This window comes from Schistocerca piceifrons, chromosome 3 (genome assembly GCF_021461385.2).
Source record: "Schistocerca piceifrons isolate TAMUIC-IGC-003096 chromosome 3, iqSchPice1.1, whole genome shotgun sequence".
Taxonomy (NCBI): Eukaryota; Metazoa; Arthropoda; class Insecta; order Orthoptera; family Acrididae; genus Schistocerca; species Schistocerca piceifrons.
Window position 1 is genome coordinate 602765324 of NC_060140.1, and position 14784 is coordinate 602780107.

A 14784-nucleotide genomic window follows, 5' to 3' on the forward strand; every position below is an offset into this window, starting at 1 on the left:
ACAACGTTTCAAACGAACTAAAAAGTTTGAATAGATATGCTTTTTTCTCTTGGCCGATCCTTGCTTATGTTCCGTCTCAAATGATCTCACCAGTTTTAAATTCGTTCTCCTGTGGCCGTAGTTTTTGAAAGTTAATAACGCATTAATTGTAGGCATATTCATAAGTGGAGGCTGAAATGCGTCCAATAAGATCATCCATTATGTCCAAAAGATCAAATACGCAAAATTCTTCACATGGTCCCTCAAAAATTAGTCTACTGTTTTCACGTCTTATCTTATAAGCCAAACGACATTTCCCCCCTCATACCCTTCCCTTTATCTCTCTATCTCATAAAACGATCTCGATTTTACTCATGAACCAAACCAGCGGAAGTACTAAAAAATGGTATAAGCCGAACCTGGGGAGATGGGAGTTGGCTCTACCGAACATTATCGAAGCTGAACACATGTACATATTGTTTCTACAGTGTACATTAGGGGCATTCCCCTCACCCTTACACAAACACTTAACTCGCTAAAACTTTCACTCCTCGCATGAACAACGTAAGACGGGCACAGCCTAGCTTCACATACTTCTGAAGTACTATCTTAATTGCTGGCATTTGTTAACGGTATTCGGAAAGATATAAACAGATACCTAATTAAACAGTACTGAGTCCAAAGTCTTCTGTCTAAGGAGCTAAGCTCACGAAGGCAGCCACTTAGCGTCTCCTTATGAGCTTCAAGGTAACTGCCGAATTGAAATGAAACATGAAGTGACGACCGCGAAATGAGATAATCCTTTTTTCACTCTTGACTTTTAATGAGAGATTGTTACTGGATCTACTGCTATTAACTGTAGCAGCATAATGGAAGAGGAACGTGAGCCGTTTTTTTGGTACCAGAAAAGTTTTATCCACCGCTTATAGACTTGGTGTAAACTCATGTTACCGCGAAATTAAGACCACGTTTGATATTTTGAAGCATTGTATGAGTGTTCGTTTTGATTGTACGAAAATACTTAACACATAATCAAAATTGCGAACAGCAGCAATCGAGAGAAGTTCCAGAGAAAAAGAAAAGCCTCGTAAAAATAAATGGACCTGGTCGTTAAGGGGTATTTATGCTCGCAAAGCCCGAACTTCTAGCGACGAGTTGGCGCTACGCAGGCAGCCGTGCTTCGCAGATTTACTGTTATGCGTACGCTTCTGAGGTGAGGGTATAACTCCAGCCGTCGTAAAACAAACAACCCGAGAGAAGCAGTCAACGTCGTGTCGCGCGTGACTAACTTCGCACCTGAGGTTCCGCCTCGTGCGTTAGTTAGTTCCTTGCTGGTTGCTGGCGCACTTCATGCTGGCAATTTGGGTTCCACGAAGGATGAGCTCGCGTCCGCCGAGATAAAGCGCGTTGATTAAATCCAAGCATCGAGCAATAATCCACGGGCCCCTTGTACATCCATTTCGGTCTCCTAGATGACACTTACTGAGAGTCTCTAGTGATCCTCCTCGTTCATACTGCTTTTAAATATATTATAATTAAATGCAAAAACGCATCCCCCCTCCCCGACTTCCCGCCCCCTTGCACAGACGTACACACATAAAATGGGATGTTCCGTACCAGGGACACACAATGACGTGCACACACGCATGCATATAAAGTACAAAAACGAATATGCAATCAAATGTTGGAGGAAATAGTTGAAATTTACCGTCCCGTCTGCGAACAGGTTATTAGAGTTGTCGCAAAACCTCGGAATGTGAATAAATCGGGGAAAGAAAATTAGCTTTCTCGTTTTCAAAGCAACCATCTTGACACTTAAATTAATTTAAGGAATGTATGTTTTGAAGTTAAGGCTCACTTTTTATACCCATATTTTTTCAAATAAATATTATTTGGGAAAAATTCTTGCCTTGGACAGATACAATTTTCTTCATTTACACCCACACATATTTCGGTAAATATCGCCATGAAACTTTCTGACAGATTACTCGAACCTGGGAGCTTTGCCGTTCGTGGGTTAGTGCTGGATCAACTGAGCGAACCAAGCACGACTCACGACGCTCCCTTACAGTTTCACTTTGCTCAGTACCTGTTTTACTCTCTTTCAAATCTCACAGAAGTTTTCCTGCATACCTTTCGGTCCTTTACTCCACAAAGAACAGTGTACTGCTCCAGCAAGGATTGATCATACAAGAGTTTTGTAAGATGGACGCTACAGCTGACCTCATGCTACGTCCCTAACGACATCGATATAGCCCAGATTTTTAACTCCAACTTCCCTTTCCACAGCTGAAATTCTAAATGTGGTGTGCACGTCAGATGCAGAGGCAAAGGGCAGACTACCACATGATACACCAGCCAACAGCGTCATTCCGCCGCGTTTGTCTCTAGCGTGTGCTATGAAGTGCGCGCAGAACATTTACCGTTGGTTTTCACGTTAGTATTGGCACGATGAAGGTAATTAGTCACTGTACTGCTCATTATAGGTGGCTTAAGGTATACGAGGTGTGTTAATAAAGACGGGATTTTCTGAAAACCTTTTTTTTTTTTTGTTCATGATTTTTATACGTTTAAAATAGTTCCGAACAGATTTTATAGACTTCTGTTATCGCTTTTTCTTATTTCCAAAGCATTTAAAATCTCGTCTAGGTTTGTAAAATGATATCGCCTATAATGTTTTCTTTACTTTTGGGAACAGAGAAAAGTCACACGGGGTCACAACTGACGAGCATGGAGACTAGGGTATCATTGTAGTATTGTTTCTGGCGAAATATTCCCAAAGATGCAAGGAAGTGTGAGCAGGTGCATGATCGTAGTACAAAAGCTACAAATCCAGGCGTTTTTCGTCGGATTTCTTGACGCAAACGACATAGAACTTGTAAGTAATATACAACGTTGATCATTGGAACACGTGGTGCACTATGCGGTTAAAATCGAAGAATATATTTGACCGCATTTGTCGTGCGGTTTTCGGTCTTCGCTGCACAGATTGGGACGGTTACGCATCAGTTTCAGCATCATATCCGTAAATCTATGTTTCATCAGCGGCTATGACACGTTTCAGTAGTTCTACATTGTTGTTAACTTCACTGAGTGGCTCATGAGAAACTTGCATTCGCCGTAGTTTTTGTTTAAAATTCAAGAAACTCAGAATAAAATTTGATATTACAAGTTTCCTCCCCAAATATGGGAAAAAATATCCCTGCATTGGTCAGTTGTTATGCCAACATCATCAGCGACTTCTCTGATTGTGACCCGGTGATCGTTCATTACCACTCATTTCATTTTTTCCGCGATTTCATCTCTCGATGATGTGCTGGGGCGTCCAGGGCTCTCGTAATCTTCGGCGCCTTCACAGACTTCTTCGAAACGCTTGTATCACTCATAGCAGATTGTCGAAAACCATTGCTAAAGCTTTGGTGAACTTCATTCCGTCCTTAACGAAAATTTAATGCAAGTTCTGTGATTCATTTTATACAAAATAAATAATAGCCGATACTACAGCCGACAGTAAACCGAGTATCAGACATGGTGAACACCGTACATATGCCTTCCAGAGATGTTTACTAACAAAAACGTAAAAAAAGAGTGGGTAAGTCGAATAGAATAGGCTAAATTAAAAAATTCCAATTACGTTTTGAACACACATTTTACACGTCATGGAATAATAAGCGACAGCGGTAGCATATAGAGTATCTAAATTTGCCTACAGGGAATCAGGAGCAGAAACGGTGGCTCATTGCAGTTCGAGTACTTACCTCAGCGTTGGCAGCTACCAGGGTAGGCTACAGTCGGAGGGGCAGGTGTGGGACAATGAGGTAAAATACATATGCGACGCCGCAAACCGCAAAATATGCTCCGCCCCTCTCTGCACGAAAAGCATAACGCGCCGCCGTCGTACTCGTAATTACGCACCACTATAGATAAAGACGTGTTTCTACAGGCAACTAAAATCTGCACATGCATCCTCACACCATTGTCCTCAGAAGGCACTGTTTCCACACGCGCCATCTTATTCTATACCGGCACTGTATTCAAGATGGTATTAACTACAATAAGTCGTGCAGGAGTAAATATAACTGTCCACGTTTTAGCTCAAGAGCTCACAGAAACGTGAAGGAGAAGAAAACAGCGGTACAAATATTGAATACGAAATGAGATTTCTCGTAGAAATCATTTGGTTCCTCAAGCACGCTAAAAGTGTTGTTGAAAGAGGACGAGTGTCGTTCGAAAAGTAAATGAAGGAGTAAAACTACTTAAGAATTCCTGTTGAGACATGTTTTTTGTGGAGGTATGTACGGTTTATGCAACTAAATGAAGGCAGTTCGTTTATTGCCATACACGTTTCGCTTCATTTCTTTGGGAAACATCATCTGTGGCAATTTCCATCGGTGTTAACTCATGTGTGTGGTCCTGGATAAGTATTCGTTAATTTCCATACTCCAGCTGGCCGATTTCTGGCGTCCTTTCACTCACATGTGTCAAATCGCATATGTCAATTGCACTTTCCATTTTGTGATCGACATACACTATGTGACCAAAAGTATCCGGACACCTGGCTGAAAATGACTTACAAGTTCGTGGCGCCCTACATCGGTAATCCTGGAATTAAATATGGTGTTGGCCCACCCTTAGCCTTGCACTGTCTCAGGTATACGTTCAATCAGGTGATGGAAGGTTTCTTAGGGAATGGCAGCCCATTCTTCACGGTGTGCTGCAGAGAGCAGAGATATCGATGTCAGTCTGTGAGGTCTGGCACAAAGTCGGCGTTCCAAAACATCCCAAAGGTGTTCTGTAGGATTCAGATCAGGACTCTGTGCAGGCCAGTCCATTACAGTGATGTTATTGTCGTGTAACCACTCCGCCACGGGCCGTGCATTATGAACAGGTGCTCGATTGTGTAGAAAGATGCAATCGCCATCCCCAAATTACTCTTCAACAGTGGGAAGCAAGAAGGTGCTTAAAACATCAATGTAGGCCTGTGCTGTGATAGTGCCACGCCAAACAACAAGGGGTGCAAGCCCACTCCATGAGAAACACGACCACACCGTAACACCACCGGCTTCGAATTTTACTGTTGGCACTGCACACGCTGGCAGAACACGTTCACTGGGCATTCGCCATACCCACACCCTGCCATCGGATCGCCACATTGCGTATCGTGATTCGTCACTCCACACAACGTTTTTTCACTGTTCAATCGTCCAATGTTTACGCTCCTTACACCAAGCGAGGCGTCGTTTGGCATTTATCGGCGTGATGTGTGGCTTATGAGCAGACGCTTGACCATTACATCCAAGTTTTCTCACCTCCCGCACAACTGTCATAGAACTTGCAGTGGATCCCGATGCAGTTTGGAATTCCTGTGTGATGGTCTGGATAGATGTCTGCCTATTACACATTACGATTCTCTTCAACTGTCGGCCGTCTCTGTCAGTCAACAGACGAGGCCGGCCTGTACGCTTTTGTGCTGTATGTGTCCCTTCATGTTTCCACTTCACTATCACATCGGAAACAGTGGGCCTAGGGACGTTTAGGAATGTGGAAATCCCACGTACAGACGTATAACACAAGTGCGACCCAATCACCTAACCACGTTCTAAGTCCGTGAGTTCCGCGGAGCGCTCCATTCTGTTCTCTCACGATGTCTAATGACTACTGAGGTCGCTGATATGGAGTACCTGTCATTAGGTGGCAGCACAATGCTCCTAATATGAAAAACGTATGTTTTGGGGGTGTCCGGATACTTTTGATAATACAGTGTATATTGTTGCTCACAAAATGGACAGTGCAAGTGAAATATGCGAAGTGACAAATGAAGTGAAAGCATGAAATCGTCCAGGAGGAGTCTGGAAATTAACGAATAGATCTCCAGGACCACACACATAACAGCGCTGGAAATCGCCACTGATGATGATTCCCAAATAAATGAAGTGATACACGTATGGCAATAAGCAAAGTGCCTTCAGTTAGTTGCATAGACGAATTTAAACCAACTAAGGGAAAGACAGAAAACAGAAAAAATGACATATTTCTTGCTCTATACAGAAGTCAAATATATGTATGTAAGATGACATAACTGGCCATCTTAAATTAGAACTAACACTGACAGACCAGGCACCTGGAGATCACTTTATTATGACTGTAGTATGCTTACTGCATTCATAGAAGGCAAATTTCTAAAGTTTTGTGTGAAACTGTACCTGCTATTTATGCATTATACCATCTAAGTACAGCGGTTCAAAATGGTTCAAATGGCTCTGAGCACTACGGGACTTAACATCTTAGGTCATCAGTCCCATAGAACTTAGAACTACTTAAACCTAACTAACCTAAGGACATCACACACATGCATGCCCGAGGTAGGATTCGAACCTGCGACCGTAGCGGTCGCGTGGTTCGAGACTGAAGCGCCTAGAACCGCTAGGCCACACTGGCCAGCTATTTACGGTCATATTTGCACTTAATTACTAAAGCAAAAACTTGTCATCGTCATAGTGAAATTTAAATTCCTTTACAATACTCACTGTTCTGCAGTAACACAAAGTTTAGCATGTCCATACTCTCAGTTACGTTACAGTGAGTTGATAAAAGCCATGGACTAGCGATATGGACATATACAGATACTTTTAATATCGCATACACAAGGTATAAAAGGGCAGTGCGTTTGGTGGAGCTGTCATTTGTCCTCAGGTGAGTCGTGTGAATAGGTTTCCGAAATGATTATGGTCGCACGAAGGGAAAGAACGGACTAAAAATGGTACAAATGGCTCTGAGCACTATGGGACTTAACTGCTGTGGTCATCAGTCCCCTAGGTCTTAGAACTACTTAAACCTAACTAACCTAAGGACATCACACACATCCATGCCCGAGGCAGGATTCGAACCTGCGACCGTAGCGGTCGTGTGGTTCCAGACTGTAGCGACTTTAACCGCTCGGCCACTCCGGCCGGCCAAAGAACGGACTCTGAACGCGGAATGGTGGATGGAGTTAGAGTGTAAGTCATTCCACTTCTGGTATCGTTAGGGAATTCAATATTCCGAGATCCACAACGTCAAGAGTGGGCCTAGAATGCCACATTTCCGCCATTACCTCTCACCACGTACAACACAGTGGCCAACAGCCTTCACTTAACGACCGTGAACAGTGGCGTCTGTACAGAGTTGTCAGTGGTAACAGACAAGCAATACTCCTTGAAATAAGCGCAGAAATCAATGTTGGACGTACGACGAATGTATCCGTTAGGACATCGTGGCGAAGTCTGGCGTTAATGGTGTATGGCAGCAGCCGAACGATGCAAGTGTCTTTGCTGACAGAACGACATAGCCTGCAGCGCCTCTCCTGGGCTCGTGACCATATCGGCTAAACCCTAGACGACTGGAAGACTGTGGCCTGGTCAGATGAGTTTCGATTTCAGTTGATAAGAGCTGATTGGTGGGGTTCGAATGTGGCGCAGAACACACGTAGCCGTGGATCCAGGTTGTCAATTACGCACTGTGCAAGCTGGTGGTGGCTCCATAACGGTGAGGGCTGTTTTTACGTGGAATGGACTGGGTCCTCTGGCCCAAGTGAACCAACCATTGGCTGCAAATGGTCGTGTTCGGTGACTTGAAGACCATTCAACGATGAAATCTTTACAAATGACGATGTGCCACTTCGCCGGGCCACAAACTGTTTGCGATTGGTTGGGAAGAACATTGTGGACAGTTTGAGTGAAGGATTTGGCCAGCCAGATTGGCCGACATGAATCCCATCGACTATTTATGGAACGTAATCTAGAGGTCAGTTCGTGACAAAGTTCTGTACCAGCAATAGTTCTGCAATTGCGGATGGCTGTAGAGAGGGCATGACTCAACATTGTTGCTGTGGACTTCCAATGACTTGTTGAGTCCATGCCAAGTGGAGATGCTGAACTACGCCAGGCCAAAGGAAATCTAAAATGATATTAGGAGGTATCCCTTGACTTTCGTCACCTCCGTTGCCTCACTTCAAATGATATTGTTTTACTTTAAGTGTTTATTAGGAATTATGGAAGGGTATAGTGGTATTCGTACCGCAAAACTTAAGAATATTTTGCCACTATTTACTTTCACAAATAAACTGATTCAACAACTGCGCTGTTGAATGAAAGTAGAATCAGAGCAGAATCAGCTAGCGGCAGTTGCTGAATTTCTTGGAAGAGGGTGGGGGAAAGTGCTTGTGGCCAGTAACATAATTCTTACGACTGTCAGTCCAACTTGCAAGACAGTGAGCCAGTAGGATGTTTCCGCAGGGCGGTTGACTAGCTGGCGTGATGGTGGAGGACGCATTTGCTGGTTTCGTTGCCAGCGGAAAGGAAGCTTAGCGCTTAAAAGAGAGAGAGAGAGAGAGAGAGAGAGAAGAGCGTGCCGCGACGTAACGCGCCGTTGACTGCCCTGCTCCTCCGCCGGCTGCGCTTCCCTCATTGCGCAAGTCTGCCTCACGGCTGCTACGCTCGATAAACTACAACGGCGACGCACTCGTCAGCTTACAACACTCCACCTTTTGCTGCTACCGGGACCGCTCGGCGTGTTACGCGTCGTGTAATCCGGTGGCGGGGATCCCGGCATCAGCGCCGCGGGACGCGTCGGCGCCGGCCGGACCTCTGGCGCTGCCTCGCGGCTCGTTAATTGAAGTGGGCTGCCTCGGCGCCTCCGAATTACGGCGGCCGAAGTCGTTTCCTGTTGCGCAAAGGAAACGTTACGCTAATTGCAGTAATCGCGAGTTTTCTGCGTCGAGGAGGGGGTAGAAACACGGAAAGCTCGCAGCAGTTGTTGCGGCCAGCTCCTTAGCTCCGCCGGCGTAGGCGCGTTTTAGGAGGGGGAGATCCAGACGCGGGAGGTGCTTTCAAAACTCCCACAGTCACAGTGATACGCATCTAGCAACACATTTTGTCCTACGTATGATTGATTTTTTATCTAACAAAGTCCTCATTTTTTTAAAACAACAATATTGTCCCCTTCAAAGTAGGTCCCTTCGGTAACTACACACCGGCAGAGTCGTTTCTCCCATTCTTGGTTGCAGCGCTGAAAGGCTTCAACTGGTAGGTCCTTTAATAAGTCGTTCATATTCTTTTGAATGTTCTCCGGAGTCCCGGCCGAGCGGTTCTTGGCGTTTCACTCCGGAACCGCGCGACTGCTACGGTCGGAGGTTCGAATCCGGCCTCGAGCATGGATTTGTGTGATGTCCTTCGGTTAGTTAGATTCAAGTAGTTCGAAGTTCTAGGGGACTGATGAACTCAGATGTTAAGTCCCATAGTACTCAGAGCCATTTGAACCATGTCCGGAGTCCCAAAATAACGTCCTTATGAGACATTCTTCAATTTGTGAAAAAGAAAAAAGATCACAAAGACTCATGTCAGGTGAATAAGGGGCTGTGGAACAACAGGAATGCCTTCAAAGGTAAAAAATTCCCTGTTGGAAGTGGCTGTCTGACATGGGGCGTTGTCACGATGCAGGATAGACTTGTCTGCTATGCGCCGTTTCACCCGATTCACCCTTTTCCTGAGCCTTTCAAGGACACATATATAAAACACTAGGTTGACAGTTTGTCCTGGGGGAACAGTCTCACAAGAGCACACACACGCTTTCGACGTTTTCGTCGATTTTTGAAGCTGAAGGTCTCCATACACGGGGTTCATCTTCAATGTGTTGTCGGCCTCTCAAAAATGACTTGTGCCAGCGAAAAACTTGTGCTCTTGATAAGGCGTTTCAACGTTTCAAGAGCCACACCTCCGGATTCTCCAAGTTTAACACGAAATTGGATGGCATAACGTTGCTCTAGATTCTGTTGTTCCATTTTCGTAGTGCACAACAAAAACACAACTTCACTGAGCCGCTCTCAAAAATCGTGTGGGTGCTGTACAGAGCTTGAAGTCGGACTGATCACCTGCAAGGGATGAACACACCGATCTACACGAGTGGAAAAATACAGCATCGTCAGATTGCTCGCAGGGTTCTCAATCTCATTACTTTTCCCGCCCATCTCATAAGATAAAAGTGGAACTCCTTTAATTTCAACGGTGTCATTTAGGTTACACATGCAGCATATCTGTCCCAGAGTCCGGCCTCTTCGATACTGATGTCAGCCATCGATGGTATCCACAGGTGCAATGATTGCAGCTGGATCTCAGATAAGCGTTTGGAAACGTAATCCGGTGCAAGACGTTTGAATGCCCCAGAAAAGAAACTGCAGCTATGGTGTCGAACGTTGTTGATAACACACGAGTCAGAACCCGCTCTGAGGCTGGCAGTGAGAGATGTACCGGCCGGCCGCGCCAGTCTGCGGCCGACTGGAGTGCAGACCACCTGCTGCAGGCGCACGTATTGCCACCACCGAGCCGGCGAGAGCAGACGCCTCAACGAGACCAGCCGAGTTGGATAGCGGAGTTCCTTGAATGCATTAGCGGTCTCATCCGTAGCTTCTCTGTACTGTGATTGTTTACGACGATTAGGCTCTGGCTAACGGATTTCTGCAATAGGATTGGTCTTGCTCTATCACATTAAGTAAACACAAGTATCACCCCGATTACGTGTTGTTGTAATTATTTCTGCTTTCTGTCGAGGCACCCATCTATTCTTCGGCACTCACCCCGGTCCAACAATAACCTGTTTGAGTAGACGGTTAAAATGCAGTATATAGTCTACAAGAACCAAGTGGGAACTATAAGAATGGAACGCCAAGAGGGTTCTCCTATTAACCCTTTTAGTGCCACCAATACGAAAAAATATAACTTTAAAATGTTCCACATAACTAACCTTAATTATCATAATAAGCAACGAATACGAAAAGAAACTGTCAAAAGTAAACACTCAGTTGTTTTAAGGAGTTGGCTTCGCTTTGGAATATAATTTTAAAATATTTCATAAAATTAACCTTTACTTTCAAAGTGAGCAACGAATACAAGAATTAACTGGCAAAATGTACATAACCAGTCGTTTTAAAGATGTGGTTTCGCTTAGGAACCTCCAGGACGTACAGTTTTAAATCACCCATCATTTCATGTGCTATATTTGAAGGCAAATTCGCTTTTTTCCTAGACACAATCCCACATCTCGAAACTTCCACGAACTCAAAGCCTAAAACAAATTATAATCCCAAATAACATGGGAAAATGGGCCTAAAATTTAATAAGTTTTGTACCAAATCTACGTTTTGCCTCAGCGAAACCACTCAAGTCAAAGATATTGTCAATATGCTCACTACTAAGGAAATAGATGTCTCTGTCTTGCAACGACATCGGTTGTTCCATGTTAAAGAGACTGGTACTTAAGAAAAAAAAAGATTGTTCCATGGATAAACCACTGTTAATCAAAGGATTAAAAATGACATAAGACAAGGATGAAGTATTTCGCCTCTGCCGTTAAACCTACACCTCAAAGATGCAATGACTAAAATTAAATAAAAGCTCCGGAATTGGATTAACTTTTACGCAAAAGTGATATTAACTGATGACGTTGTTATCGTCAGTGAAAGTGAGGAAGAGTTAAAAGTCCTCTTGCATGGAATGAACAGTTTAACGAGCATTTAATATGGACTGAAAGTAAAATAACGAGGAATAGCATAGCAGAAATAAGATTAGCGAAAAACTTATCATCAAAATTGGAGACTACGAAGAAGACGAAGTAAAAATCTTTCGCAACCTCGCGAGCAAACATACGGCTTAATTTGAGGAAGGAATGTATTATACGTCTGGAGCACAGCGTTATATGGATGTGAATCATGGACTATGGGAAAAGTGGAAGGGAAGACAGCTGAAGCGTTTGACATTTTGTATTACAGAATTATAGAAAGTAGTTGAAAATTAGATGCACTGCTTGGAAATAAAGAGGTCACTTTCCCCGATAGGTTAGGTGCACGCAAGTCGCCGGAGAGGCGCCCAATTGAAAGACTTGCATCAGCGCTTTGAGCCACATGGAATTAACATTATTATTATCATAGTAGAGGAGTGAATAAATTACATGATTGATGAGGAGGATGTATTCGACGAGCGCTGACGTCGTTAGAAGATTGTAACGAAAGGCAGGAAGACTTAGTGGAAGACGGCAGCTGATACTCGACTTAAAAGACTATAATGTAAGTAGAGGGAAAGATACACTATCGATCACTTACACGATCTGCGGGCTGTCACCGCAGTTAAACAGAACCGTCAGCAATTTATGATTATCTATTTGGAGCGATTTAATATCCGTCTCAAATGGCTCATAAATAAAAATTACGGTACGTATTCATTCATTTCGTATAAAACCTACACGAAAATATGCCTGAATTGTTGAACGGTACTCATGTTGGAGAAAAGGGAATGATATATGCCATACGCGCTTATGTTTCTCAAAGAGCATCAGTACAATAATGTTTTGTAATAATGCAAAACTCACATTATTGACTGCGTGCGTAAGTTGCTGTATTTACTGTATGTATTCCTAACTCTGGCCTAAATTCCTAAATTCTTCCCACGCTGAGGTATTAATATGCAAAAGTGTGATAGCATCTGCGGATGATTATCTTCGTTCTTCTGAACATAATGAAAACACTTTTTCCAGTGGCATGTGTCACAATTTTAAATGTTTGCCAGAGGAATACAGAGAGAGAGAGAGAGAGAGAGAGAGAGAGAGAGAAAGAGAGAAAGAGAGAGAGGGGGGGCGGGGGTGAGAGGAAGTGGGAGGAAGAACATATACCATTGGTCATGATATTATTTTTCTGGTGATTATGCTGACTTTAAACTCTGAACAAACAATGAATGTATATGTGTGTGTGTGTGTGTGTGTGTGTGTGTGTATGTATGTGTACGAACACTGACACGTAGCACCTCCGTCTGGGATACAAAATACGCTACATATTCGCTGCTGCTAGCTAGACAGCACAATGTATACATTTCTGTCAAAGAGCTTTCCAAATCACGAATTTCGTACAGGTCGTTGGTGCAGTGCTTTAAACTCAAGCTCCTCCATTCTTGTACATGTTCTTCGTCATTAGATTTATAGTTAATGACTTGATATCGTTACAAAGCAACTGTAGTATCTAGTCATGTAAACTGGTCAGAAAAAAATTATTTGCATGTTGGTAATTCTTCTTGAATTATTGTATGAGAAGATAAGAAGTACGTTTCATATGCACTTATCGGTACTTTCCAGCATGCCTGAGAAAGAGGTTAAGAAACATCAAATTGTGAAACAGTAGTTGAAAAAAATCGTGACATGCATCTTTACTTTTTTTTTTTTTTTTTTTTTTTTTTTTTTTTTTTTTTTTTTTTTTTTTTTTTTGCTGTTGAGACTTTCTTTCAATACCTATAGGTTTAAATAGAGGAAAGTTCTTTGGTCTCCAGGCCAGTAATACTCTTGAGACGTCCCGATGTTTGGACGAGTTTTTTTCTTGTGGCGAGAAGACAGTATGACACTTGTAGGTACATAGCGGTCTCAACGCGAAAGTCTAGTTATACGTTCCTATGTGTTCCAGAAAAGAGCAGCTTTTAGTCTAGAAGGATAGCATGTACATACTGCTTCTAGTAGCACCGTGTATACTAATATACTGTGACAGTTAAATTGGCTTCCTCGCAGTCTGCTTGACCACTGCCGTCGGTGTTCCAGTGGCGACCGGACATGAAGGGCTGGTTCGACGCCTTCAGGAGCGATGGCGGGCCCACCCTGTACAGCCAGAGCAACCGGACATCCGTCACGGGTGACGTCACCACGGTCACGGTCTGCCTCGTCTTCTTCACCGTCTTCCTCGCTTTCCTCATCATCTTTCCCGGCGTGCGCAAAGAGGTAAGCAACTTAGTACAGTTTAGGCTGGGTCATGCATAAAGTATAAAAAGTCTAGACATTCTAGTCAGACTAGAAAAGTGTGGTTGCGTAGTGATTCCATGGGCGTATGACTTTTTCCTGTGTAAATAATGGGAAGAGGTGGTGCATTGGTCAAAATTTTCACTCTATCAACTTTCGTACTGCTCAGTTTCCTTAAGCTCACAAATACTGCGTAGTTGCAGGGTGTATGTGGTTCGAATCCCACTCTCTAGCCGGTATTAGTAACATAAAAGCAGAGAAAAGCTATAATTTTGCGTAATGTTGTAGGTATTTCCATAAAAAGCAGAAAAAGACACCTCTAATTTCACAATAATACCATGGTCCGTGCGACACTGATCGCCACTCTCCATAAAACGTAATTTAACGAGAATATTGATGGGCATGTGTACTGCATACCACTTTCCTGACCATTAATATTGGGCTTAGATACCTGATCCGGGTTGTCGTCATAAGGTTGCGCGGAGCCCGTTCTATTACTGCCATCAACGGGAAAATTATCGTCGATATCTGTGAACTAGTCACGGTGCTACCCGTTAGACAGACCTGATGATTCGTTAGCTACAGTGGTGGTTGCTTCTCGTCATAAAAACATAATTAGGTAATACTCGTGTTTTTGCTCTGTAACGCTGTTGACATGCTCAGAAAGACTGTCATTTTCAGGGAGTAACACTGTTTTGGTCTTCAGTCCGAAGACTGGTTGGATGCAGCTCAAGCTAGTCTCTGTGCAAGTCCACTTCATCTCCGTATAATTACACCAACCTGCACCCACTTAAACCTGCTTCATGGGGTCATGCGCTGTCTCTCTGTACAATTTTATCCTCTCATATTCCCCCCCCCCCCCCCCTTTATCAAACTGACAACTCTTCAAGCTTCAGAATGTGTCCTACCAGCTAGTCCCCTCTTTTTGACAAATTGTGCCTTGCGCATGTTTTCTACCCAGTTCGATTCAGCACGTCTTCATCCGTTATCCGATACACTCATCTA

At 43.6% G+C, this 14784-nt stretch overlaps 1 protein-coding gene across 1 annotated transcript in view; it reads left to right on the forward strand.

The window, feature by feature from the left end:
• LOC124788882 (dual oxidase maturation factor 2-like) overlaps positions 1–14784 on the forward strand; it is a 695079-nt gene that overhangs the window by 108495 nt on the left and 571800 nt on the right. The window contains exon 2 of the mRNA XM_047256164.1: positions 13585–13761. Within this exon, the coding sequence (XP_047112120.1) occupies positions 13597–13761 (165 nt within the window). The 5' untranslated portion in view covers positions 13585–13596. The remainder of the gene's footprint in view (positions 1–13584; positions 13762–14784) is intronic.